The sequence below is a fragment of the Mesoplodon mirus genome (genome assembly GCF_964341445.2).
Source record: "Mesoplodon mirus genome assembly, chromosome: 13".
Classification (NCBI taxonomy): Eukaryota; Metazoa; Chordata; class Mammalia; order Artiodactyla; family Ziphiidae; genus Mesoplodon; species Mesoplodon mirus.
In genome coordinates this window covers 73,680,521-73,708,091 of record NC_138989.1, presented here as the reverse complement: position 1 = coordinate 73,708,091, position 27,571 = coordinate 73,680,521, and the positions used below count along the sequence as shown (strand labels likewise).

Genomic DNA, 27,571 nt, shown 5'->3' with positions numbered 1-27,571 from the left:
GGCTCTATATTAGGAGGTGGGTTTATAATAAAAAGTTATGAAACATTGAGAATTCATTTGGAATGCTTGAAACTTTTTTCACCTTAAAAGTCACTGTTTTTTTCATGTTTCGTTTGATAATAGATGCTGAGTTACCAGGTGACGGCATATTATATCATCATCTTCCTGGGGTGCGCTCAGGCTCTGAGGGTCAGAATTCTCAGGACACAGCTTGGAGAAAACTGTAGAAGGGACTAAACTCTCACTCCCTTTCGAAACCAGACTCCTCAAGGTAGGTGTAAAAATGCTATACAAGTATGTAAAGATATATTTGGACAGCATATGTACGTATATATATTACATACATAGTAGTGAAGGAAGCACAAAGATATGCAGAGTTAACATGAAGGAAACCGTGACCATCTAGGTGAAATTAGTCTGAGAAAGAGGGGCAAACTGGTTTATATAGGAGCACAGATGTCTGTGGACACCGGGTCATGGTCATGAGAAGGCTTACAATGCACTGATGCATGTTGAGAAGGTAGTACCCAGAGGTCTGTCGCCAATGTTGTTATAGTCTATCATTACTCATACAAACACAAAACCAACCAACAAAAAGACATGCATCTTAAACATGCGTTGCTCTGCACCTAACACCTTTGACGAAGGGGCGTGGTCTAATGAGAGGTTTTCTTGGAAAATTCCAGACCAACAGAAAGCTCTCCTTTTCTATGAAACATACCAGCTCACGTCCTAAGGCTACAGCTTTGTCTCCGACGCACTGAAAACACTCTTGGGTCGGGGTGTGTGTGTATGCAAATGTATATACACTATTCATTAAGGCTTCGATAAATTAAAAAAAGTGGTCCAAAGTATGTCACATTTTCTTCCCAGTTTTAAAATCTAAAGTACAAAGTGGAGTCTATAAGGATTTTTAAAAAAACACATCTCAGCCCTAAAATTGGCAGTTTCGACTTGACTTATCCAGATGTACCCTGAAGTCTGAATAAGACGGAGGTAGTGCAGGACCTCCTGGGGGTCAGGAAGGGAGCAGGCCAGGCAATGACCCTGCACAGCAGTGCCCCCTACTGGCAAGGCAGAAAATGACACCAGAGTCAGTACAGGGGTGCAGAGTCAGGGTGAGGAGGAAAGAGCCAACAAAGAGAAGCGTTAGCACAGGGCCTGGGTCGGGGCTGGAGACCTGAGTGACCCAGGCTCTCTGCACAGATCCTGTAATTTCAGAGGTGAGACACAAGACCTAGGTTACGTGAGTCACGTGTGGAACCATTAGCAACGGTTAGACAACATGTACCCCTGCTGTGTGATCCTGCCAGTTCCAAACTGGTTCTCTTGAAAAGCAAGTTCATGTGCAGCAAATCTAATTGTTCTGTTTAACAATGTGAGATGCTGAGAGTGGTTCAAATATTTTGCAAACCATTTCTCTCAGAAGCTGTCACTGCATCCTTATGTGGGAGGAATAATCCATGTCAGGTTGCTTTAAGCATCCGTCATCTGACCTTAGGGAGTATCTGATGTTCGCTACCAATGGGCCTTTGGTAAATAACGGCAAGTATTTCAGGAAAAAAGAAGGAGCGCTGAGACAAATGCCACACTGTTCCTGTTCCAGAGGCGGCAGGTAGAAAAGCAGCACACTACCTGAAGCTAATCCCACTGGGTGGACTTTCCAAGTTCATCTTCAGGCTGACAAGAGTCAGAAATAGAAATACCCAGGACTTTTACAGGTGGCTGTGATAACCGATGTTTAAAAGACTTTCAACATGCAATATGTAAACTCTGGCACTTACTTCTTAACCTCAAGGCAAAATGGCCCATAACAACTCTTTTTCAGCAAACTGAAGAAGCTAGATTCAGGTAATTTCTAAGAATGCAGAGGCTCTAAGAGACCCTGGACTGCGGAGTAGCGTCGCTGCTAAGGACACCTAGATGAGGTGACACCGCCGTCCTGCCGTCGTCCCCCAGGCCTGCTGACCGGAGCAGGCAGAGGCCCAAGGGACCGCCCGGCAGCCTGCCCCACATGCAGTGCATTTTCCTTACTGCCTTCTGTGGTTACGTCGCGAAGGTGATGGAGAGTGGTCGTCAGGGTTGAGAGAAAACAAGATGGGTCACTATTTTAGACAAAGAGCGAAACACTGAGAATTGATGAGAACTAGGGAACGTTATTTGGATTAAAAAAAAGAAAACCAAAACCTCCAAACTCTAGACCCAGCACTTCTGAGCTGTCACTGAAATCAGATATTAAGGGATAGATGAGCTGAATTGTCATTCACAGTTACTGCCTTTCAAGTATTCATGGGGGTTTACTTCGGTAATTCTTATCTGTTCTTGGCACAGAAATTATCTTAGGATGGGTTTTCTTTCTTATTTTCAATACTTTGCCTAATTTGCATTTAGTGAATATTCTGATTTTTTGGAATATACAGTTTACAAAAAGACAGAAGAATCCTAGTTCTTAGACAAGAATCGTTGGATTTCTCCCCCTATAATTACACACTCACTCTCAGAACCCATCCAAGCATAGTGCTCTCCCAGGCTTTGGCATAAGTCATAATAAGAAAGCCGAGTCTGGACTTGAGGGGCTACAAGATGGGGGAAGTTTGCCACTGAGACATCTGTTACATTGAGTGACGGGAAAAGGCCCCACCAATCTGTAAAAATAATGAACAAGATTGTTTTTTCTAATTACTCAATATGTAGGTTTTCTGATCACTACTGGATTTAAAAAGATCAGTATGAAAAGGGAACAATCCTCAGCTCTGTAGAAATCCACCTTCTTTTAGACACCTAGGCCTCTGCACCGCTTCAGAAAACTCCTTTACAAGCACAAACATTCGTGGCTTCCCACAAGCCACCCAGAGCTGGGGTAAATTGAGTTTGTAATGCCAAAAGATCCCAAATGGAGGCTCTGAAACCACGATTTTATTGTCTTATCTACAACTGGCAGGAGGTGAGATGGCTAGTGTCCCCTGACTGCCACCACGGGTCTAGGACAACACAGGTTAAAAAGGACAGCAGGACTGCTGGACTCCCACCCTGCCTCAGGCGTTCTCTCAAAACATGACAGAATTCTGCAACAAGGACTCACAAGCGGCCAAGAATCGAATGCCACAGAACCCTCCATCCCCGCCAGGACCAGCTGAAGAGGCGGACGTCAGGGGATCAAATCAAGTCTTCTCTCGCACTGTTAATCCAGCACACAACGGACACAACTTGGGCAGTACACGGTACGGAAGCATGCAACGTGTCACTGGGAACAAAACCCGGTTAGATGAACTGTCTATTAATCTTTGCAGTGGCGTAGAAATCTCAAAATGATCGGTGAGGACAGGTCTGTAGGCTCAGCTTTACAGCCAGGTTTTATACACCAGCAGCCAGATTCACGATTGATAGATATTGCACCGGAAAGGTGTGTGCAGAGGGAAGAAATCAGCATCACAGTCAATGCTCATGACAAAAACCCCCCAGAAACCAGATATGACCTCCATGTTGTACAGAAAGTGCCTTCAGAATTGGCACGGTTAGAACAAAAGTTGGTTATTTAGCTATCGTCGGCAAACGTGTACAAACAGGAGACCGCACAGGCCTGGTTCCCAGTTTCAAATTGCGCAGTGCCAAGTTTCATTCAAGTGTCTCTACTGAGAACAGCAAAGAGGGAGATATGACAGAAGAAGGACTGTACAGCAGCAGGAAGGGTTAAGTAACTTCTCTTACGAGAAATGACAGTCCAACCCTGCCTCAAATGTGTTCTAGCACACGTAATTACTTCTAAGGAATAATGGTGTGATTCCTTCAAGTCAACACAAATTTTATCATGCTATGTTACAGTTCTCTCAGCCTGCAGCTATTACGCTAAATTTGTACAAAAAACGTAATTATCCAGTTTGTTTTCATTCTGAGCATGGAAAAAATCGCCATGATGCCTAATGTTATGGTTTAAATTCTCTCCAAGTATTTGTCTGTAGAAGGCTTTTGGACAAAAGTCATTCTTCCAATGCTAATCAGGTAGGGCGTGGGGCTGTCCAAGTACTTGAAAGATAAAAATGTCACCGACATTAAACCTGGCGTGAAATTCAAATACAAAAAAATAATATGCTCACTTTTCCAAGTACATGAGACATCTTTAATTGTAGTGAAATAAAATCTGCAAATCGGTCTAAATCATTTTAAAAAGTAAACATGAGTTGTAATACTATACCTGTAGAGTGATTAATTCCATTCGCTGTCATTATAAAGTATGTAAAATATTTATTAAGGGCTTGGCCTACAGAGGCACAACATAAATAGAATAAGTCCTCCTAAAATGTAATTAGTATACACATCAACCAGTTGGTAACTCGTGGTGGAAAACGCAGGAACGCGACCTGGGACTGGGTTCCCATGTTGGCGCGCGGGCAAGTCGCGGGCGAAGGCGCTGCTCCGGGAGTCCGCGCCGTGCGCTGCTCTCTGCCAGCGTCTCTGCAGAGTCTGTTAGGCGAATGGAAAAGTGCAAGCAGGACTTGCGTGAAGAACAACCCTCCCGAGGCAGGGGGCGCTTAATCCACCCCCTCGAATCCTTGGGCATTTTCCACAGCCATGAGAAGCTTCTCTCGTAAATCTTCAAAGGTTTCATATGGAGGTAAGTCAAGGCGATTAAAGCTGCAAAAGTTAACAAGAAAGCATAGGTAAAAAGCCATCATCACTGCCCTTTAGTTACCCCAGCACTTCCTGGATTTGGCTAAGGGGGCACCTGGTGTTCCAGCAAGAGGATGTAAAAGTCTCAACTAGCAAAAATATTTCTGATTATCAAAAAGTAAATTGCAGCGATGATACTGCCCACCCCAAACGTGCTATATTAACCTACGGGGGAAGAGAAAAGAATTTTCTAATCGTCCATGAACCCTCTCTACTGGGACCAAATGTGGATCCTGGAAAACCCTGCCAGGAAGGGAGACAAGACAGGCAAGGTAACTGACATACACACGGAGATGTCAAAACCCTCGAAGCACAAAGAACTTCCGCAGCAGGCTGAACTGAGGCTGCATCTGTTTTTAACGCTCTCCTTCATTCGACACCATTTTAGGAAGCCCCAGTGCTTCCATGTAGCACATCACTTTGCTTTTAGCGCAGCCCTGTGAGGCACGTTATGTTTTCTCAATTCTGCAGATGTGGGTCCTGGAGCCCAGCGGTGGGTCAACGTGCCCCAGGTCTCACTCCTGACAGCACCGCAGATGCGAGACCAGAACCCAGGCTGCCTGCAGCTCTGGGACCCCAACACTGAGCTATCCTCTAACCAAAGTCAGGCAAGTCATCAACACGAGGAGTGAAAAGCCTCACTTATAAAAAGCCCCTACATACCTTGAGGCTTTGGCAGGGGTGTTACAAGTCACCTCGGTGACAGTGAGTTCTCCAGACATACATGTGACCTCTGTGAGCAAAGGATTGTACTCGTCCATGGGACTGAGTTCAAAGTCTGTCTCTGCCACCTGCCAGCTGTGTGACCTCAGACAAGTCGCCTCCGTCCCTAAATCTGTCTGCTCTTCTGTGAAATGGGGAGACTGCTGCAGAGTGCTGGGAGGGTCAGATCAGAACATATAAAGGGGGTCTGGCACACGGCAAGCCCCAGAGCCAGCGACCATTGCCATCACACACACACCATTCACCGCCGGCCCCCACTGGGCATGAGGAGCTAGAGCCCCAGACACAGAACTGGTGCCCGTGCAGGTGCGATGGCCACACGTACACACACACGTACACATGTGCCTTCGTCCGTGATGCTTTAGTTAGAGCTGACATTTGTGGGGCATCTGCCCTGTGCCAGAACCATTGAGGACTTTTCATCTACCACCTCAGTGAATCCTAGCAACCAGCCTGTAAGGTAGGTACTGCCTCATCCCGATTCATAGAGGAGGGATTCGAGGCACAGAGAGGTTGGGTAACTTGCCCAAGGTCACACAGTAAAGCGGTAGGGCCTGGATTCAGCCCCAGGCTGGCTCCAAAGCCCAGATCTGCTTCTGCTGCCTCAGCATTTAAAACTGCTCCCTCCTGGCACTGACATAGGTTTCCAAGCACGAGCAGAACAACTTCTTATGTTTTAAAAGCTAATGATTATCAGCAGCAATAAGAAACAGACCCATATCCATGGTGGGCCCTTTAGCAACCCCTAAAGTATTTAATAAGACACACTGAGCTCTGAGATTTTTTTTTAAATAGTCACCAAACATCAAAAGACATAGCAGAGCAGAACACCGTGCTTCTCAAACCAGAGGTCTCGGAACCCCAGGGATCCTGAAGGCGTGAGTCTAAAAGAAGTTTTCAATTTTTGGTTTTCATCATGATAATGATTTCAAACATCATTTCACCAGTGATAGAGACAGAATTCCACTTCTGCAGGCTATACAAAAAAGAAGAGGTGGCTGTTGTCTTGATTTTAAGTTGGTATTTCACAGTCTAGGGCCTGCAATCCCTGTGGGGTTTCAAGGATCTGTGGCCATTTTTTCCCTTTAAAAAAGGTCCATATATTATTCACGTTTGAGAAATACTGGAGTAATGGAGAGAGAGAGGGGCAAACAGGAGAATGTTAAGAGCTGAGGTTTGGAATTATGTGAGCGCTCTGTGCCTCAGCTTCTTCATCTGTAAGGAGAGGGCAGTACCACGACCCACCTTTTAGAGTCGTTGTGACGAGGATACGGGTTAATATACATGAAGTGCTTAGGGTCATGCCTGGAACACAGTAGTGCTTGACAAGTGTTGCCGTTACTTCTGACGTCAGGAGACAGGGCTGGCCGGCCACCAACTGGCTGTGTGACCTCATTACCCTCAGCGGCTTCGGCCTCGTCGTGTGGAAGACGTGTGGGCCAAAGGAGAGTAGTTTTAGGTGGGTCTGTGGTTCTTAGTAAAGCGGAATTTTAGATACCCCAGCAGTGGCCTTTGACAGAACAGAGGAATGAAGCCCTTTAATGTTGACACACTCAACAGTTACATCTGAGAGTTTCACGAAAGCTCAGAGAGAAGCAGCTCCACCAGCCCTTGCTCTCCTAGTAAATCAGGTTTTAATTTTGAAGCTTAATTCTGTATTTTATATTTTCATAAAACATGGAAGAGATTAAACATACGTGTGGCTAGGTTTTATTTAGCCACATATACGGCTGTCGCTGTGAAGCAGCCAGCGAAGCGCCTGTTTCCTACGTTACAGCGGGAGCCGGGGCTGGATGGAAGGAAAGACACAGCAGAGAAAACAGAGTAAGTCCCACCCCACCAGCCAGTGTGGCTGCAGTAGGACTAGTGCTCTCCTCCCTCTTCGTCTAGGGAGAGGATCATTGAAGAAGAAACTCTGAATGCTTTAATCCTGTGACACACAGAGAAGAAGCGAGGCTTTGGTAAGAGCCGGCGGGGTTGCTTTCCTCCTGTGTGTAGACCTCTGTCCTGCCTAAGGAAAAGCAATGATTCTACACCCTAGCTCTCCCCACCAACCACCTGGGCAGCTCTGAAAACCCCACGGCCCAGATCACACACCAGGCCAACTAGGTCAAAATCTCTGGAAGTGGCACCCCGGCACCAGTATTTTTTTTTTTAATGCTTTCTAGGTGGTTCCAATGTGTAGCCAAGGTTGAGAACTGCTGAGTTCAGGGTCTTATCTGGGCAGCACCGTATTTTAGTGGTGGCTCAGCACGTGAACTCCGAAACAGAAGAAGAATCCAACAGCAAGTTATCTGTCTATAGGGCCACAGACGGTCATGGGATGAACACTCAATACTCGGTTCTCTTTGAAGAGGCTGGAAAGAAAGTGAACCGTATCGCTGAGGCAGTCGCTTAACTGAAGTGGTCGGGGTGCAGATTGGAATCCTGGCAGACCCGAGTTCAAATCACAGGCTTTGGGAGCCTGTGCGCTACGGGATCACGAGGAAGCTTCCCAAGAGCCCACAGGAATGCTAACAGCGTACTTCAGGCTGCCAGCAAGGTTAAGGGTCTGACCCACACAGGACAGCCGCGCCCAGTGATGCAGCTGTTCCTCCAGCTGAGTCTGGGAGCACTGCCCCCCATGCCGCCAGTGCTGGGGCTCGGTTCAGTGCTGGCTGCCTTTCAAATGAAGGCTACTGAGCCCAGAAAGCTACAACTGACTGAGGTTGTTTGGAACAAAAGCTCCACGGCCAAAACATTCTACCCCCAAGAATAAAGGCAGAGGATCAAGGGACACTGACTGCTCGGGCGATCGGCCAGTTTTAGCGAGAGTCAGCCTGCTCTCCCGGTGCCACCGGGCAGGGACCACATCCATTCCACCCAGAGTCCTACGAAGGGTGTAAATGGGGAAAAACTTGCTTTCCGGCGAGGCGAGGGAGTCAAAGAGAAGCAGAAGGCCTTTCACGGCCCATTTTCCACAAATACACCTTGATGAGACCTCTCTCCTAGTTGCACTGGGCAGCACAGGATGGCCCAGCGGCTCCGGCAGCCCCAGTTCCCGTGGGAAAGGAGGATAATGGGTGCTGACCATCCACAGGGCTCCCCCTCCACCTGCTTCCTAAGAGCAAGAAATCAAATCCTGTGGGGTGACCAACCCCGGGGACACGGGAGCCGGAGTGACAAGAGCTCCCGGAGAGCTCCTGAGGTCATCTCTGTGCTGGGTTTCACGAAACTCCTGGGGTTTACCTCCAGGAAGGCCTCCTTCCCGCCCTGCCCCCAGAGGCCTTCTGAGCGCAGCCGCGCCCCACACGTGCCTCCCTGAGCAGGGGTCCTTGGTCGGACCTCTGACACTCCTCTGGCCACAGGCACGTTGCTAAATCTCAAAGACTTATGGGTTCTGGATGGCCATGGAAGGCCTTTTAAAAACCTGTTGCCAAAGGGAATTTCATCCATGGTTCTAAACCATTTAAGGTTGGGGTAAAAACTCAATCTGTTCAGAGGCTGGGAGCGGTCGTATCCACATAGGGAGAATATACGGTGAAATCTCTGCTTCCCAGAATAATTAGGGAAGGATGGGGTTTAGAGGAGGAACTCCCCACAGGAAGCAGGAAGAGGGATTTAACCCTTCACATATCGAAAAAGCCGGGCCCATTCAAATCTTGGGTGGCTTAATTTCATCAGCATTACTGTACGATCTGTATTTTCACCTGTATCACTGACAGTTCATACTCTAAACGCTGCATGGTCAGGGCAAGTAGCACTCTAGCCTGTAGCCCAGCATCATACTCAGCTAAGTGTTTTAAAATACTGTCTGTCAACAACTGTGTGGTTTTCCGTCACTCACCATGTGTGAGCTCTGGGCAGTTTTTCAGGACTTCCCCATTGCTCTATTGTAAACAGCTGAGGACCATTGGAACCTAGACAAAAGAAAAAAGGAAGACAAAGAAATGCTAAGAGTGCTCAAGGCAGTAGAACAAGACGAAGGAGGGGATGAAGGAAAGGGAGGGGTGGGCAGGGCGGGCCTGGGGTGAGCCTTGGGACACCCTCTGTGGCTGTGACGTCACAGTCAGTACTTAACAACGGGGGATGCAAAGGGTCTGCACGACCTCAGGACACAGACTCTGTGTTGCCATCAGAATGGAATCGCACCACGCTGAACAGAGCTGACACAATAACATAACGATGTACAGACAACCACAGCTTTCAACCCAACCAACCCTGGAAGTTTAAATTTAAAACTACTTCTGGGAGAAAAACTGAAACGTGATGACGTTTAATATGTAGAACAGAGAGTGATTTTTTCATCTATAGTAAGCCCTGAAGAATTCTGCCTCGTGGAGGGGAGGACTGCTTTCAACGTTCAGTTTACAACCACATGGATGGTTCTGCAAAATCTAGTTGTTTTTTGAATATATACCAAAAAACAAAACAAAAGAGAAAGAAAAAAGAGAAGACCAACCTTATGGCTCTCCGTATAAAAACAAAAAACAAAAACAACCCCCTGCTTTTATACACAGGTAACTGCACAGACAGCGGAGGTGACGGCACGCTGCCCTATCTCTTTCCATGATGTATGTCTGTTGGGTCCAGGCGAAACCCACATGGCTAGAAGCCCAGGAGGCAGAGTCTTCTGGGGCCACAGCTGATGCCTGGGTAGAGACTCACGGTGGGAGGACGAAGTCTGATGGTACCCTGCTCACCGTAAAGTTCGGCAAATCCATTCATAGGGACTCGGGACGTCCCTGTGACAAACTGGAGTAACCGGATACGCTTTTCAGCGTCCATCAGCAGCACAGCCTATGAACGGAGGCAGAAGGTCATTATGCTCATGTAACACGAGGCACGTCTGCTGCAGTGCAGATGGGCAAAACTTCATCTTATTTATAGTGCAGTGGGAGACCTAGACAGTTGACTCTGCAAACTTTTTTTTTTTAATGGCCATCACAATACCAGCCTCTGCAACCTCAGACTGAGTGATCACAATGTCTTTCTTCTTCTGCCAACTGGTCAAAATAAGTGGTTAAAAAAAAGCACACTTGGGACTTCCCTGGTGGCGCAGTGGCTAAGAATCTGCCTGCTAATGCAGGGGACACGGGTTCAATCCCTGGTCCGGGAAGATCCCACATGCCGCGGAGCAACTAAGCCCATGTGTCACAAGTACTGAGCCTGTGCTCTAGAGAGCCCGCGAACCACAACTGCTGAAGCCCGCGTGCCACAACTACTGAAGCCTGTGTGCCTAGAGCCCGTGCTCTGCAACAAGAGAAGCCACTGCAATGAGAAGCCCACGCACCGCAACGAAGAGGAGCCCCCGCTCGCCGCAGCTAGAGAAAAGCCCGCGCACAGCAAGGAAGACCCAACACAGCCAAAAATAAACTAGAAAAAAAAAAAAAGCACACTTGTTGATGGCACTGGGCTCATGTTTCTGTATGTGAGGCCTGCCGGTCCCCCTGAGCCAGTTAGAAATACACACAGTTTGAGAGGGGGAACCCAGGTTATGAGGCAGGATATTTGACTGTAGCTAAATTCTCTAAAGACAACATTTTAGAAAAAGAAAGAACAACAGAGGCCAGGCTAGGCTTCTGAAATAATCTGTGTATCTTACATATCTGAATTATTCTAAGAATCGAGTTGGCTTCACTGGTAAAGTTACTTGAACTGATATTAAAAAATATATATCCATAATCAAGGCTGAGCGAAACTTGGACTCAGATTTTAGGATTTGAAGATTCTGCTTTCTTCCTTTTCTCTCTGTTTCTCTGCTGCACTTGAAATATTATTAATAATAGACATTTAGAAATTAAGACAAGGTCAATGATTTCTTATTTCTGTAAGTAAGTAATCAGCACTTTTCCCTGTAATTGTTCTTTCAAAGTCAGCTTACCGCCTCCTCTGGACCCACTCGTTACTATTTCACTTCTCGTCTATGATGAACAGGATGTAAACACTGGTCTTTAGAGAGTAACTCAGATTTCATTTGCATCTTTGATTGAAAGATGTAAAGATCAAAATGTTTGTTGGAGTTAACAAAAAAAGTTGGGAAAATGGTTTTTTAAACCAACATGGCATCTTGGAAAAGTCAGCCCCAAAGCATGCTTTTGCCCTGAGAAGCCTCCCATTCCTAGTCACACTCTGGAGGACTAGTTCCAATTCTTGAATCCAATTATCTGCCTTTCAGGATCATCCTACTCAATGGTTTCCTCAAACGAAAGCACTTTAATAAGTGGTTGAGGAAGACAGTGTAGCCTATTCAAGACAGCCATCCACCACAGTTACAGAAAAGCAGCGGTGAGGGCTGCTTCTGGCTCGGCAGGCCTCTTCTCTCCCCCAGGAGGCCAGGTACCAACACAGCCCCAAATCCAGCAGCAAGACCACTGGAAGGCAGCACAGGACCCGGACTCTGGCCTTACCTTCCAGAACCACTGAATCACAGGGTGGTTCGGGCAGTAGCCGTTCTTGTAAATAGAATGTTGTCGCCAGTCGTTCACATCCACGTCGCCAAGGCCGCACATCAGCAACTGGGAGGGAGATGGACCAGAGGTAAACAGGGCACATCGTGAAAGCCGAAGAAATACACCGGAGAAAAGGCCTTTTCCCAATGCCAGAATCACGTCACGTGCAAAGCGAGATAAGCCAGCGACCCATAGAAACAAATGAAGGGGAAAACGTGTTCCACGTCCTACCTGCCTCTGCGGATCAGGGACTGAGAGGTAACGAGGGGGACCCGACTCTAAAGCTTGTACAGGCCACCACGTTTCATACTGGAAATTAGAAGTCCCAATGGATCACCTTCCCCGCCCCTCAAACCGCAGCTCGGTGCTCGTGGAGTTTCTTAAGCTCCATTTACATCTGCTCTTTCATTACTGTGGCTGTTTCCTCTTCTGAGACGTTATCTGTCTCAATAGTTGAAAATACCTCCCCACCCGCAACAGAATTAGTGCTTTATGACAGCAAGAACTCATCTTCTCGGACCGATCCACCAGGTGAGGGCAATCACCTCACCTGCCTGGTGGCCCACGGCTGCAGACCTGTCCTAGCGCTGTAATTGCTGCTCTGACTCACCAGCCTTGGGTCCACTTTTCTTATCACCTAACCCTCCTAACAAAGGAATGATATTCCCACAGAGGCGCCAGCGTACAGTGGAAAAAGAACTAATCCAGAGGCCTGAAAACCGGGTTCATAGGCCTGACTGTGACGAGACCCTGTGAGGTCATTAACCTCTCCCTGCCTCAGTCTCCCCACCTGCCAAACAAAGGGCTTCCTCTACACGATGTCTGTGACGTCATCTATCTGGACGTTTCCATTTTAAGGTAAAAGAACAAAAGCCAGTCTACGGGAGACACGTCATTGGACAAATGGCCAGAGTCCTGTCGACAGCCTCCCAACAGACACAGCCTTCCTCCTCCTGTTTCTCTCAACATAAAGGCGGAGAGACTCCTTTGCTTTTCAGATTCCCAGTTCTCATCTACACCGACACAAAGAAGCTGGCACAAGCTACCATGAAGCCACCTCCTGCCACTACCTTCCTGCCTCTGCCGCGCTTTCACTCCGCAGCACAGACCGCTTCAACTTCACGGAGACCCCTGCTCTACAGCCCCTCGGGGGCGCTCACACCCACCTCCTGGCCGAGTCCCCGTTCGGCTGCCACGGTGGGTGCGTGGAGGGCCGGGGCCCTCAGCCAGCCCCACCCTGGGGGCAGGGTGCTACCACCCCGGCTCAGCGGGCCTCCCCCCGTCCGCTGCGGCCCTGATGTGCCCTCTCCCGGGCAAGGAAGCTACAGGTGACTGCTTGTGCTAACCCCCGGTCCCTGACCGGCAAACAAGCAAGCCCCTAAGAGACCCGCAGTAGAACTCACCTAAGCGTACCCGCTAGGACATGATGGATCAGAGAATACTAAAATACCAAGTTGGGAAGTAACGAGATACTTAAAAAAAAATCTCCTTTACACAAAATGTTTACAGTACAAACCTCCAGTTCATTCTCATCAAAAATTTTAATCAAATCGATAGGAAGCAGTTCCGTGAATCCCTGAAAGAAAAAAAGAAAAGCACTCTCAACACCTTTTTCCTTGAAAGAGACAAATTTTACAGGATAAACAAGCTTACTTTGGTTAGCCAGGAAAAATACATTGTTCACTGATGATTTATATGACAGTATTCAGTAATTGTAGTTCAGATAAAAACAGCATAGTCACAAAATAAAAATTGAAAAAGCAGGAGACTCCAGAGGATCCAGGTACTTGAGTAATTTTTGAAATGTTATAAAAATATGGGTTGCTGCAGGCAGGCGGATTCCAAAAGCCACTTATGACACATTGCTGTGAGTCAGGGTGTTCTCAACGGCACAGGCCACAGAGGCGCAAGCGGACCATTTAAAAATAAGGCGCTGAAGGCAAAGATGAAATACGAGAGGAGGCGGTGTGATGGGTGGAAAGGAGCCAAGCAGCACAGACAGCCTGCCCCGGTCCCCAGGCTAGGCACCGCTGACTAGTGCAGTGACCCAGGACGGACGCTCCGTGTCGCCGGGCCTCGCATGTGGCCAGTTTCTGAAAGTGTGATCACCTGGGAGAGGGCCGGGTAGGTTTCTCGTGTAAATACAGTATGAACCCTGCTGTTCGCCAGCACCTCTAACTCACAGGTTTCACCCTAAGTCCTGGAATTTCTCTGAGTGTTCTGCCTGGGCTGGCGCTATATGCACCACGACCAGGTAACTGAACTGGGGTGAACTTAAGAGAGCATCGCCCCACGGGAACCCTGCATCGATCGGTCCAGCGGTAGCTTGTAATGTGCAGCTGGGGCTTGTTCTCTTTAAGTAACTAATACCCATTATCAGGATTTAAAAAGGAATTGCGCTTTGGGTCAAAGGGAGCCGGTTTTTAAAATGAGGAAGCCCCTATTCTCTGCAAGGGGCCTCCCTCCTGAGGGGCCTGGGAGCATCACTGACATTAAATACTTGGGTCTGAGAAGTAACCACCTCACACTTTAATAAGGTGAGGAATTATTCAGACAGCCACGAGGAAAGGGCAGGGGATTTACAAAAAAAAAAAAAAGTTTGACCAATGAAGCAGAAGGCATTATCACGGGGGATGGCGTGACTGGAAACCATCCTGAGTCCTCGCATTTCTTAGAACCTGTCACTGCAGCAAAAGGCAGAGATGCTCCCAGCCTTCCCCGGGTACCACCAAAAGCTACAGGACGATGGTTCTAGCCTCTGTGGGGGAACCTGCCCTTCTGGGTCAAGTCTGTAAAGATTTCTCTTTAAAAACAGTTAAGGCAAATTAAAAAATAAGAGCAGCAAAGCCAGAGAACACTGACCAAAAGAAAACAAACGAAAAGGTGGCAGCGCAGTGGCTGAACACTCCTGCCCTGGAGACTGGAGACGGTGTGAGCAGTGCAGGCCTGACGTTCCTGCCCTGGGTCCCACACCCACGCCTGTCTCTGGGTGTGTGATTGCTCCTAACCCCGCCCCTGCCCCCCAAGGAGGAGAACCGTCCTCTTTCAACCTAAAGGCACAGGCAAGGCTCCCGGGGAACACGACTTACCTCCAAGAAGGCGTTCATTTGCTTTTGGACCCTGTTCACAAATCTCCACTGGATGACTAGGCTGTGGGAGGAAAACGGACAGCCCTTAACCACCTTGCTCATCACTGGCGTTCAGTTCTTTCTCCCCAGCTGCGACTGCTTCTCGCTAAGCAGGGCAGGGAGAAAAGCCTGATGGTGGCCAAGGAGAGGGAGGGTATAGTGCTGCGGCACATGCTGCTCATTCATGGATTCTTTCGAGAATAATGAGCACATGTGGAGCCTAAAATCTCACTGAGGATTTCAAAAGAAAGACTGATTTCTTTTCTCCCCCCAGATCGAGGCTTTGTTCATCAAAGCTGCTTTATAAATGTGACTGTTTGGAGAAAAGGGGAAAATGGGGTTTGAACACATATGTATATGGGCATAATGTGTGCACACACACCCACATTTATGTACAAACATGTACATATTTTTAAGGGGAATACCCAGTACAACGTATTGTATGTGATATTTCAGTCTAGTATTCAACGTACTGATTTTCAAGGATGACATATAATTTATCAGTACTTTACCACTAATACTTTTATACCAACACTTGGAGGATTAACGGTGAAACCTCTCTGAGTCACAGACAGCCACTGAAACCACGTTCCCTGTGACATTTAGTGTACAGCAGGATTTACTGCCAGGCGAATCCACTCTGGATTCCACCTAAGCATCCTGTCGTGAAATAGCACAAGGACCTTGTCATGAAGGGCTCTCACTTACGAGGTGGCACCGTGGCAACGGCCCTCGAGGACCAGCCTGCTGCCCACTCGCTGCTCAGAGTATCAGGTTTTACTGGCTGTGCTGCAATCACCAGCCCAATAGCCTACTTGCGCCAGAGGATACAGGTGGCAGGGAGCAGCCGGGGATTTCTACCCTCCTTTCTGCAGTGAAGCTAGTGGAGGCGCCCCGCAATGTGAAACCTAAAAGAATTAACTGCAAAGAATGACGCGCAACATGTATCACAAGGTGCAAATACCCAGTCTTTCAAACCTAGTCGCCCTGGGGTGGAGTGTTGTTAAAAAGCTACTCGAAGTCTACACTTTCTGAATGGAGACAACAGTGCCTGTTAGGACGTCGTCTGCTCGCTGAGACCGTCCAAGCTCAGCACAAGCGCCAATTAAGGTGAACAGGCAAGAAATGTAGTATCTTCTAGTTTTTGATTAAGTGTAGCAAGCTTTCAACTTGCAAGTGGAGAAGTCCGTGCTCTGTCAGGGTCTCTAAGTAGAGACGCCAGCACTCTCCAATTCTTCCTAATTAGAAAGGAGGGTAGGTGTTTTTTTTTTGTTTGTTTGTTGTTGTTGTTGTTTTTTTGCAGATGCTAAGGAAGGATGCTAAGATCCTCAGCCAATTCTCTGAATTCAAGTCCTGTGATCAACTATGATGAGAGAGGACGGAACCCGGCTTGTGGAAATGGAGCTCTGAATGCAAACAAGGCACTCAGGCCATGGCTGTAACTCACTAGACGAGCAGAAACTAGGACCCGGGAGCCAACCACTGTTCACGCTGACCTCGTCCCTGTTCGAGGGCTAGCAAGGGCGGCCTGGCAATCCTTGGAAGATACCAGAATGGTGAGCTCGAAGCATACATATATACCAAAGAGGAAAATGTAAGCTGCCCAGCTGTACCTTCTGCCCAGTACAGACTCCTAGGTTTACCTAACAGCTAGATTTCCAAAGGACTCAACATTTTGTCCCACCAAAGGATGCTGAGATTAAGAAAATTACAAGCATCAGGAACAATTCTTCATGTTTGCATGTGCTGAATTCTCCATATCCATTTTAACTCTTCTCCTACATTTTCATTATGGAAAAGAAGTCAGGAGAGAGATGAAATATGTTCTCTTTGGTTGTTCCTAATTTTACCCCAACTGGCTGCAGACACTGCTCCATTGTTGTAATTCTCAATTTTAGACGAGATGCCCACAGGCTCCCAGAGTATTTGCCAAGTTATTCAACAGTGGCCCCTTTCTCTCCTCCCACTGCTCCTCTGTATGGCAGCAACATGAAGTCATGACATAAGTCAAACTCTGCATCCCATAATTCAGCTTCCTATTAGGCCAAGCCAGAAAGGAACTCATACTGTTAAAAGTGTGTCCATAATCTGCACGAATTGTTCTGGCAAAGGACGGCAACCAAACATGCTGTTCGATTTAATAAAAGAAAAGGCTGTAAGTAAGTGTGTACGTACTCAATGTATTCCCTTTTGTTCTCATTTGTTACCATTATTTCTGACCCATTGGGCTTCAGGTCCACTTGATATGTCTGTAATTACAAAGATAAAACAACATCACCATCATGGAGTTATTTTGCATATTATCACTGAGTAATAACGTCTTACTATAAAAGGAAGACAAGTAAAATTTATTCAGAACTCTTTCCCAGCAAATGGGCTCTGTGTCCAAGAGAATGTCTAATGAGGCTTTTAAATTGTTAAGATGCTACACACTTAAAGATGTTATCATTGAAGGCAAATTATTTTATGGTTATTTATGAGTTTTAATTATTCTTCATACATTAGCAACAATGGAGAACAACACTTTTTCCATCTGCTATTGACTTATCAAGAAATGTAATTATGTTTAGCAGAAAAGACAGGATACAACCATCAAGACTGCAGAGATCCAGATTTGTTGCTGAAAATTAGATTTTATAGCCATAAAAAAAAGATGTGTGGAATTTCTTTCAAAGGAGCAAAACACAGGGACTTAAAAAAAAGAAAGATGCTGAGAAAGTGAGGCTGAGGGATGGATTCACCTGCCACCCTTGAGAACCCCAGGCTTTGATGTGCATCCAGACGCCACCTCCTGGCTCATCAGCCCCGAAAGCCCCCTCCCTCAGAGCGAGCCAGGAGTGAAAAGAGCAAAGCAGCTGAACTCAAGGCACAGCCTTCTCCTCTGCTCTGAGCCAGCCCTGGCTTAACATCAAAGTGTGTAAAGCAATAAGTAGCAGAAGGGAAGGGAAGGGAAGGGAAGGGAAGGAAGAGGCCTACTGATCTAACAAATAAAATGTTCACTCTCATGGAAATTCCCGGGAAATAAAAAGGAAAAGAATACCACTCACAGCTCCCCTATTCAAAGGTAACCACATTTGTATTCTGGTGGGATTCCCTGTGGTCTTTTTTCCCACATCCACCCAGCTACATCTGAGAGGAAGCCAAGCCAAGCCTGAGGGAGAGGGTTCTCCAGAGTAAGCATCCAGGCTGCATCCATCACAAGGGACACAGATTCAAATCTGCAACAGATCTCCTGCTTTGGCAGAGGTCCCTTTTCAGGGACCCCTCCCCAGCCCTGCCACACACGCGCAGGACAGATGGCCTCTCTGGCCTGAATATCAGGTCCTGATCCTCTCCAAACGTTTTCTCTGATGATGCACTTGACTATTGTTCCTTTTCACATGGAGACAGCTTTTTCATTCAAAGCCCGCTGATCCTCTGTCTTGGTCCTTCATATTTTCTTCTTTGTCCTTTTTTTTGTTATTCGGGAAGGGATCTCGTTTCCCTCCCACGTGACTGAGCTCCACTTTCGACAACATCAATTCAACGTTTTTACTGTCTGCTGTACGGACTTTATTCTTTTATTTTTTAACATCTTTATTGGAGTATAGTTGCTTTACAATGTTGTGTTAGTTTCTGCTGTACAACAAAGTGAATCAGCTGTATGTATACATATATCTGCATATCCCCTCCCTCTTGCGTCTCCCTCCCACCCTCCCTATCCCACCCCTCTAGGTGGTCATAAAGCACCAAGCTGATCTCCCTGTGCTATGCAGCTGCTTCCCGCTAGCTATCTACCTTACACTTGGTAGTGGATATATGTCAATGCTACTCTCTCACTTCGTCCCAGCTTACCCTTCCCCCTCCCCATATCCTCAAGTCCATTCTCTTATGTCTGTGTCTTTATTCCTGTCCTGCCCCTAGGTTCTTCAGAACCATTTTTTTTTTTTTTTAGATTTCATATATATGTGTTAGCACACGGTATTTGTTTTTCTCTTTCTGACTTACTTCACTCTGTATGACAGAATCTAGGTCCATCCACCTCACCACAAATAACTCAATTTCATTTCTTTTTATGGCTGAGTAATATTCCATTGTATCTTTGTGCCACATCTTCTTTATCCATTCATCTGTCAATGGACACTTAGGTTGCTTCCATGTCCTGGCTATTGTAAATAGTGCTGCAATGAACATTGTGGTACATGACTCTTTGAATTATGGTTTGCTCAGGGCATATGCCAGGAAGTAGGTATGGAGGGAACCTAACTCAACATAATAAGGACCATATACGACAAACCCACTGGCAACATCATTCTCAATGGTGAAAAACTGAAACCATTTCCTCTAAGATCAGGAGCACGACAAGGTTGCCCACTCTCACCACTATTATTCAACATAGTTTTGGAAGTTTCAGCCCCAGCAATCAGAGAAGAAACAGAAATAAAAGAAATCCAAATCAGAAAAGACATAAAACTGTCACTGTTTGCAGATGACATGATACTATACATAGAGAATCCTAAAGATGCTACCAGAAAACTACTAGAGCTAATCAATGAATGTGGTAAAGTAGCAGGGTACAAAATTAATGCACAGAAATCTCTTGCATTCCTATACAGTAACGACAAAATTGAGAAATTAAGGAAATACTCCCATTTACCACTGCAACAAAAAGAATAAAATACCCAGGGATAAACCTACCTAAGGAGACAAAAGACCTGTATGCAGAAAACTATAAGACACTGATGAAAGAAAGACGATACAAACGGAGAGCTATACCATGTTCTTGGATTGGAAGAGTCAACACTGTGAAAATGACTATACTATCCAAAGCAATCTACAGATTCAATGGAATCCCTATCAAACTACCAATGGCATTTTTCACAGAACTAGAACAAAATATTTCACAATTTATATGGAAACACAAAAGACCCCGAATAGCCAAAGCAATCTTGAGAAAGAAAAACGGAGCTGGAGGAATCTGGTTCCCTGACTTCAGACTATACTACAAAGCAACAGTAATCAAGAAAGTATGGTACTGGCACAAAAACAGAAATATAGATCAATGGAACAGCATAGAAAGCTCACAGATCAACCCACGCACATATGGTCACCTTATCTTTGATAAAGGAGGTGAGAATATACAATGGAGAAAAGACAGCCTCTTCAATAAGTGGTGCTGGGAAAACTGGACAGCTACATGTAAAAGGATGAAATTGGAACACTTCCTAACACCATACACAAAAATAAACTCAAAATGGATTAAAGACCTCAATGTAGGGCCAGATACTATAAAACTCTTAGAGCAAAACATAGGCAGAACACTGTATGACATAAGTCACAGCAAGATCCTTTTTGACTCACCTCCTAGAGGAATGGAAATAAAATTAAAAATAAACAAATGGGACCTAATGAAACTTAAAAGCTTTTGCACAGCAAAGGAAACCATATAAACAAGACAACCCTCAGAATGGGAGAAAATATTTGCAAATGCAGTATGGACTTTAATTGCTACTGTATTTTTACTCTTCTTCAAATCCTTCCTTCACGGCACTTTTTTGAAGATATTAAACAGTTCCGCTTAGGGAGTGGGATGGGAGGACTCTTATAGTAAAACATCTTTAGTTCTTTGACAATTATTTGGAGGTCTGTAGGCAGTATTCATTTACACTTTTGTAGTATTTTTTAATAAGACAGTTTTTCTTTTTTTCCCCCCATTTATTCCTCAAAGATTGTCTTGCTGTTCCCTTCCACGATGAGATTTTTCTATCAGATCCACACCAAATGACAAGTTAATAAATCCAAGCCCGGTTCTGGATATTGAGAGGCTTTCAGTACAGTTCAGCTGTACTAGAATAGAATGTTTTCTGGGAGCTGCAATTTCCAGAGCTCCTGAATAAGAGGGTCAACCATAGATGAGACGGGGTGGGGAGGGGAAAGGAGAAAAACACTTCTGGTGCCTCCAGAAGCAGCCCCTAGTGATGAAAAATGGCAGAATCAGCCAGCACTGCTGAGCGGAGAGAAACGGTTCTTATCAATGCTGGTGGTGAGGGTCTAACTGGTTCAACCTTTTGAAAAGATAATTTGGCAACAGGAGTCAAGATTTTAATGTGCATATGCCTTTTCATAATAATTTCTCTCTTAGGACTTATACCAAGGGAAAGAAATTGGTCAAGTGTACAAAATGTATATTCCAGGATTATACTCATCGTACTGTTTACATAGTGAAATACTGAAATAGCCCAGATGCCGACCACTAGGGCGCGGTTAAAAAAGGTACAGTCTATGAAACGGAATTCGGTGTAGCCTTTAAGATGGTATTTACTGACATGGAAAGGTACCTACAATATATTAAGTTAAAACTGTACACACTGTTAAAACTGTAAAACTGTACAAAGCTTAAGTTAAAACTGTAAAACTGTACAAACAATTCCATTTCTGTTAAAAAGATAAAATCTTGTGTGTGTGTTTAGAGAGAATAATTCTGGAAGATACAAATCAAAATTTTACTCGTGATTTTTCTCTAGGTGGTAGGAACTATGAGTGACTTTAATATGTGTTTATTGTACTGACTTTATTTTTATTACTAAGATTAATATTTTGCAATCAGATAAATAAAATTGTTTTTGAAAGAAAAAAAAAAAAAAAACCGGACCATACTCTCTGTGCTGAGTAAGGAATCGTCGGCTGGGGCAGCCATGGGTCACATGGTTGATTGGGGCTCATGTGTCACATGGTTTCTCCGGGCAGGCAGGGAAGGGGGCCTCCAGGCCTGCTCCCTAAGCTGCTCCCTAAGCTGCTCCCTTAGAGTAAATCCTCCCCAAGCCCTAGGGGCCTCTCAGTCAGGCTTCCGCTGGTGTTCCACCCCCATCTCCCTCTCCTCACACACCACTTGTGGGCTGCTGTTCAAATTCCACTTTAAAAAACTTTTTTGGCTGCATTGGGTCTTCGTTGCTGTGCGTGGGCTTTCTCTAGTTGCGGTGAGCGGGGGCTACTCTTTGTTGCGATGTACGGGCTTCTCATTGCGGTGGCTTCTCTTGTTGTGGAGCACGGGCTCTAGGAGTGCAGGCTTCAGTAGTTGCAGGACATGGGCTCAGTAGTTGTGGCACGCAGGCCCTAGAGTTCAGGCTCAGTAGTTGCGGTGCGTGGGCTCTAAGGTGCACAGGCTTCAGTAGTTGTGGCACACGGGCATAGTTGCTCCGTGGCATGTGGGATCTTCCCAGACCAGGGATCGAACCTGTGTCCCCTGCACCAGCAGGCGGATTCTTAACCACTGCGCTACCAGGGAAGTCCCAAATTCCACTTTTTAAATATAGTTGTCATCTTGTGTCTGAACTCCTTCCTCAAGGACCCAACATGAAGGCGCTAACACAGTGCCTGGCACACAGAAGGGGATTAATAAGTGCTCGTAGGAAAAAACTGCTCTTTCCTGAAGTCTCCTGGCCCAAGTATGAACTCCTCTCTCTTCTTCGTAAAGACCACAAAGATCAGAGGAAGCTCTGGGATGCAGCTCTCACAGAACTGGACCCCTCTTCTGCGGCAAGCGACAGCTTCAGAGTCACACACACCTCCCCGATCCTCCTCAGATGCTTTAGGACACATGTCTGAGGAGTCCACCGAGGAACTGTCTAGGTCAAATCGGGTATCCTGGACCCAGGCAGAGGAAGGCGTGCCTGCTGCTCCTCGTGTTCCTGGGCGCGGTCCTCCCCCCCCTCCCCCCCCCCCCCCCCGCCTCTCCCAGCGGCCGGCCCGCCCTTCTGCCTGCATGTGTCCTGCAGCTGCCTCCTGCCCCACTCCCTTGCCCTGGCCTTGGAGGACCTGCCTCCTCCCTGGGGTCTCGGTCTGGTTCTGTCCAGCTCCAGCCAGGACCCTGTTCTGCCTCTCACCTCTCTCCCCTTCCTACTTCCAGTTTCTGCCTCTTCCCTTATTCCCTCTCCCCAACCCAGTGCTTCTCAGCCTTTTTCCCCATTAATTACCCCCCAGGAGCCTTTTTAGACCCCCCAATTGCCCCTTCCCTCGCAGGCAATCTTACCAAAGAGACCCATGGTACACCTGTGTTGTGTTCTGTGGCCCCCTTGGAGGACCACACGCCATCGTAATGGCTGAGACTTTGTCCTCCAAGAGAAAAAGTTGTCCAGTTTCTGCCCCCTAGGGGTGTCGTCTCCCCAGTTGAGAATGTGTGCCTTCACCCAACTCAGGCCGGGTCCTAAAGGATTTTCCTACAGGCTGCTGCGCGTTCTCTTCCCCTCCCTCCCGCACAGCTTCTTAGAAGTCCACACGGCTAGTGCCTCTTCAAAGCAACCAAATCAGGTGCTGCTCTGCTGACCCTGCCGTCAAGACCTTCTGCTTGGCACAGCTCTAAAAGGATGTCTCCTCCTGGTGGGGCGTGTGTGTGCAGGGGTGTACATGAGTGTATGGTTGATTCTTTCTGGTTGGCATACGACGACTGTTCAAATATTGAAATTTGTTCATCTGAAACATTGTTAGTAGGCCCCAGAAACCAGCAGCTGCAGATCCTCACCAACCAGAAAAAAAGCAAACTGGAAAAAAATGGCAACAGCTGCAATTTCATTACATGAAGTGACAGCTACCACCAAACTTCATGGCCTGGTATTTCTAATCACGGAATGAGAAAGAGAGCCTAAAGCCCTAAGGAAGACCGACTGCATGCACATTTCACTTCTGTGGTAACTTCTCTCTAGTGAAGAAATGACTTTATCTTTTTGCACAAGGAGGCGTGGGCTTCCTCTTGGGTTAGAAAATGGCAATGCACAGTCAGCAGTTTTGCAGAGGGCTGGGGGAGGGGGAGGCCTGCACAGGCCTCTTGCTGATGTCCACATTTTTGGTTCAACAGCCCTATTCTGAGTGTCTACCCTGTACCAGGCACTGCCAGGTGGTGAGTACACAATGGTGAGCAAAAGGCGGATCCAGGGCAGCCATCACCGAGACTGAGTCTGATGGGAGAGAGAGACACTAAACACATAACCATCCAAATAAATGCAGAGTCACTTATGGTACCTGCCATAGGGAGACACGGAAGATACTCTGAAGTACTGTGGTCCTGGGTCAGAGCTAGCTTTGTCTGAACTGACGATGGGAGTGTGTTCCCAACTGAAGGAATGGCATGTGCAAAGGTCCTGCGGCAAGAAGGAGCTTGGTGTGTGCAAGAAGTCTCGTGGGACCAGACCCAGAAAGCATGAGGTGGGCAGCACGGATGCAAAATGCACCTGGAGATGAACAGGCAGGGCCCAGCCACGCAGGACGTCATGAGGCAAATTAAGGATTTGGGTCTTTATCTTGACAGGAAATCTCTGCATGTTTTTAGCAGAGGAATGAAATGATCATGTCACATTCTGAAAAGACCACTCTGCCATTGTAGGGGGCCAAGGTGGATATAGAAAACCAGTTAGGAATCTACGAGAGAAGATGGTAGCTTAGGCTCGGGTATTGTTGGTGGGACAGACAAGGAGAACAGAGAGAACTGAGGAATAGTCGGGCCTGGTGATGGACTGAATACGGGAGATGAGACCAGTGTGTGGCTGCTCAATTCACCCTACATTTCCTCCCAGAACGCAAAATAGATACGCTAGTTCCTCGTTAATCAGGTTTCGCTCTCTCAAAAGGAAAGCCAGTAATTTCACAAATAGGGCACCTAATTATTATCTTACTCATCTCGTGAGTCTGTTTTGATTACTGCATGACTCCACCTGATTCAATCCAAAGTCAGAAAACCCCACATTAAATGAGGAGGTTTAAGAATGGTTTTTAATGAACCACAGACGAGCTGTAACGACCATCAGAATCTTTGTTAGAAGTCTACTTAAAAATGAAAACTTCTTGTTTGGTTTGTACTTACTAGGTGGAAATAGTTACATTTAACTGTACCTAAGGCAGGTTTAGTCTGCTTCTAACTTTGGCATCACTAATGTCTTCTGAACTGTGTTAAGTTAGTCACATGGATTTCTACAAGTGGATATAATATAAAGAGACCTTTTTTTTTTTTTGCATATGACACCCAAGACTGATTTTAAATCTTCCTTGGTTCTTTATCTCTACTCCTCCCTACATGCGTTAAAAATGCAAAGAAGACATAGTTCCAGGATGGTTAGCCATGTGTTATCCTTTGAAAATTGGCAGTTAAGACCCTTAAATAGGTCCAGCTTAAAAAAAAGTCGTTGCAATTCCAATTATTTTGTTGTCCCACACTTGGAGCTTCCATAACTTATAACATTAAAAAAAAAACCTATGTCAGCACGATTCATTCCTTTGCTCACTAAGCATTTAGCAGCCATCGCTACACACCGGGCACCAGAGACACCAAGGAGACCTCGGGGGGCTCACGGGAGGCGGCAGATTGGGGATGGCTAGAGGACACAGCGCTACGGCGGGGGAGAGGAGGGTGGGTCGGCGAGGAGAGGGCGCCACGCAGCCAGTGACAGGGCACGGCGCGTCCCGGGGGACACCGAGGCACGCACCCCACGGCTGCGAAGGTGAGAGGACGGAGGTGTTGGGAGGGAAGGTAACGGTGGGCAGCGAGGGGTCCTAAGCCGTGCAGGAAAGGTTTAAATTCACACTGAAGGGCACAGGCTGCCCAGTGAAGAATGTGTGTCGAGCAGAAGAGTTACAGGTCCAGGTTGGCTCTTCAGAACCACTACGTCCAGAGCATACGTGTGGAGGCATCAGAGAACGGACTGGAGCGAGCGGCGACGCAGGGACCAGGGAGACTGCCACACGACACAGCCAAGGAACCGGCAGAGCCTCAACAAGGGAAGGTGCAGACAAGGGAAGCGATGGGGAGGCTGGGGCTAGAGGACGCAGTGGCCGGCTGGACACGGAGGGAGAGGGACGATTCCAAGGGGACTCCAGTTTCCGGCTGGAGGGGAGGGTGTGGCCACTGGTTTAGACGGGAGCGGAGGTGGGGGGTCGGGAGGAGGAAGTGGCTTTTTCAGTTCGGGGACCTGTGGGTCTTTCAGGAGACCCGGCTCGGGAGGCAGCCGAACCAGGGGGAATGTGGACGCTAGAGGAAGGGTGTGGGCTGCAGGTAAGAGGCTGGCGGTGAGCAGCGCAGAGATGCGCAGAGTGAGGCCGCCCAGCGAGCGAGGGCAGGACGGGGAAAGAAGCGGGCAGGGGAGCATCGCGTCGCGGGGCCCGCAGCATGGCTTAGACAGGTGGAAGGAGAGCGGCGGAGTGGGGTGGGGGTGGGGAGAAGGGATGAAGTGCGGGTGACTTGCAGGGGCTTCAGGGGAGGGAGCAGTGGAGGAAGGAAGCAGACAAGGGCCAGAGCCCATTTACATTCAGTCCTGGGCAGGGGGGCCACCGCTAACCCAGAGGGGACAGCTCTGGGGATGGTGCAGAAGAGATTTCCCTCCCCCACCCCACGACAGGACTCCCACAAGGACAGCAGTGTCCGTCAGTCTGTGAAGGTTTGGGGGTATGAAACACAGTATGGAGCAAAAAAGGATGGGGAGGGTGAGATGAGATTTTTAATGGACTCATTGGTCATTTCCGTTAATCACAGGGTCTCTCTCATGCCTGGTGCCTGAAATTCTATGAGCCTCAACTCAACCAACCAGGAAGGAAAGAAAACAGAGACTCCCTGAGACCCACCCACTTCTGGGACTCACAGAGTGACGGTTTCCTGGCCTGAGCGGATGTAACAAGTAATTTTGGTTTGTGTGATCACGTTCCTTCTCAACAGTTCTTACCCCAGGTGTCATTAATTTCTTTATATCCAGCAGCATCAGCTTCTTTTTTCTAAGACTGCGAACCCAGGAGGGCAGGGACCTGATTTCCTTACCTCACCTATAAAGCTGAGCACAGCATCGTGAAACGATAGCCAATGTGATCACACTTTTTGGACAGTGGAGTACACTTTCAGTAATCTCTGAAGCAATAAAGAACAAATCAATGTCATGTTCCATTAGCAACCCTTAAAACGGGCTCCATGATCTCATGAATGCCAAGGCCATGTACGCTTGGTCTGGTAGATGGGAACTCTCTCTGGGCCTTTGTGAAAGGACAGGTACCAGGGGTTGGATAATCCTGAGAAGTCCTTCCCAAAAGCATAGTTATCACCGGGGGACAAATGAACCAAAGGTTTCAGGTTTAAGACAAACACATCCTACAGAACTTTAGGATGATGATGAGAATTCCAAGAAGGCAACTTTATCTTTGAAATTGATCTTTATGGTTAATCCAGCCTTAATGACAGTATTGGTGCAAAGCAAGAAGGAATGTTAGAAAACCCTGAGCCTGCTGAGCCCCCAAAGACAAACTTCACCATGACAAGGGAACCATTAAAGCAGAGGGAAAAAAACCAAGGCCCCCCCAGGCATCACCTACTCCTGGTCATGTATTATATCACTAAGTAAACATTTACACTATTTTTTTGAAGTATCTAAATTTTAAAACCAAGGCACAAACATTCACATTCAGATCTGCTTTAGATGTGAGAAGTAGGTGCTACTTCACACACCAGAGGCCTTAGAATTTCTCTAACTTTGCAGGAAGAGAGGCCGTTGTAATTGGGACTTGGCTTCCTGGCATGACAATAAGATACTGATACAATCAGATGATAATTAGCAAAGACTCAAAGAAGCAAAGACTCTTTGAAAGTCAAGGGGGAGCTCGTGGGGTTACCCACAC

The 27,571-nt window shown here is 47.0% G+C and overlaps 2 protein-coding genes across 10 annotated transcripts in view; one reads left to right on the top strand and one right to left on the bottom strand.

The window, feature by feature from the left end:
* Positions 1-188: 188 nt before the first annotated feature.
* Positions 189-27,569, top strand: LOC309814904 (uncharacterized protein; the record flags this gene model as incomplete). Of its 2 annotated transcripts, none has more annotated exons than XR_014295773.1 (4): positions 189-271; positions 25,573-25,698; positions 25,900-25,967; positions 26,445-27,569. XR_014295773.1 is itself a non-coding variant. In XM_082641151.1 (4 exons), the coding sequence occupies 4 exons, from the start codon at positions 3,055-3,057 to the stop codon at positions 26,477-26,479; spliced, it is 396 nt and encodes a 131-aa protein (XP_082497277.1). In that variant the 3' UTR covers positions 26,480-27,569. The 2 variants fall into 2 exon arrangements, 1 of the variants encoding a protein (XP_082497277.1); XM_082641151.1 differs by lacking the exon at positions 189-271 and adding an exon at positions 3,055-3,221.
* Positions 3,218-27,571, bottom strand: part of NEDD4L (NEDD4 like E3 ubiquitin protein ligase) — a 355,791-nt gene continuing 331,437 nt past the window's right edge. For all 8 annotated transcript variants that reach the window (XM_082641144.1, XM_082641145.1, XM_082641146.1 and 5 more), the window contains 7 exons: positions 17,126-17,199; positions 14,912-14,972; positions 13,339-13,398; positions 11,781-11,888; positions 10,074-10,170; positions 9,218-9,290; positions 3,218-4,632 (listed from right to left, as the gene is read on the bottom strand). In XM_082641144.1, the coding sequence (XP_082497270.1) occupies positions 4,530-4,632; positions 9,218-9,290; positions 10,074-10,170; positions 11,781-11,888; positions 13,339-13,398; positions 14,912-14,972; positions 17,126-17,199 (576 nt within the window). In that variant the 3' untranslated portion in view covers positions 3,218-4,529. The remainder of the gene's footprint in view (positions 4,633-9,217; positions 9,291-10,073; positions 10,171-11,780; positions 11,889-13,338; positions 13,399-14,911; positions 14,973-17,125; positions 17,200-27,571) is intronic.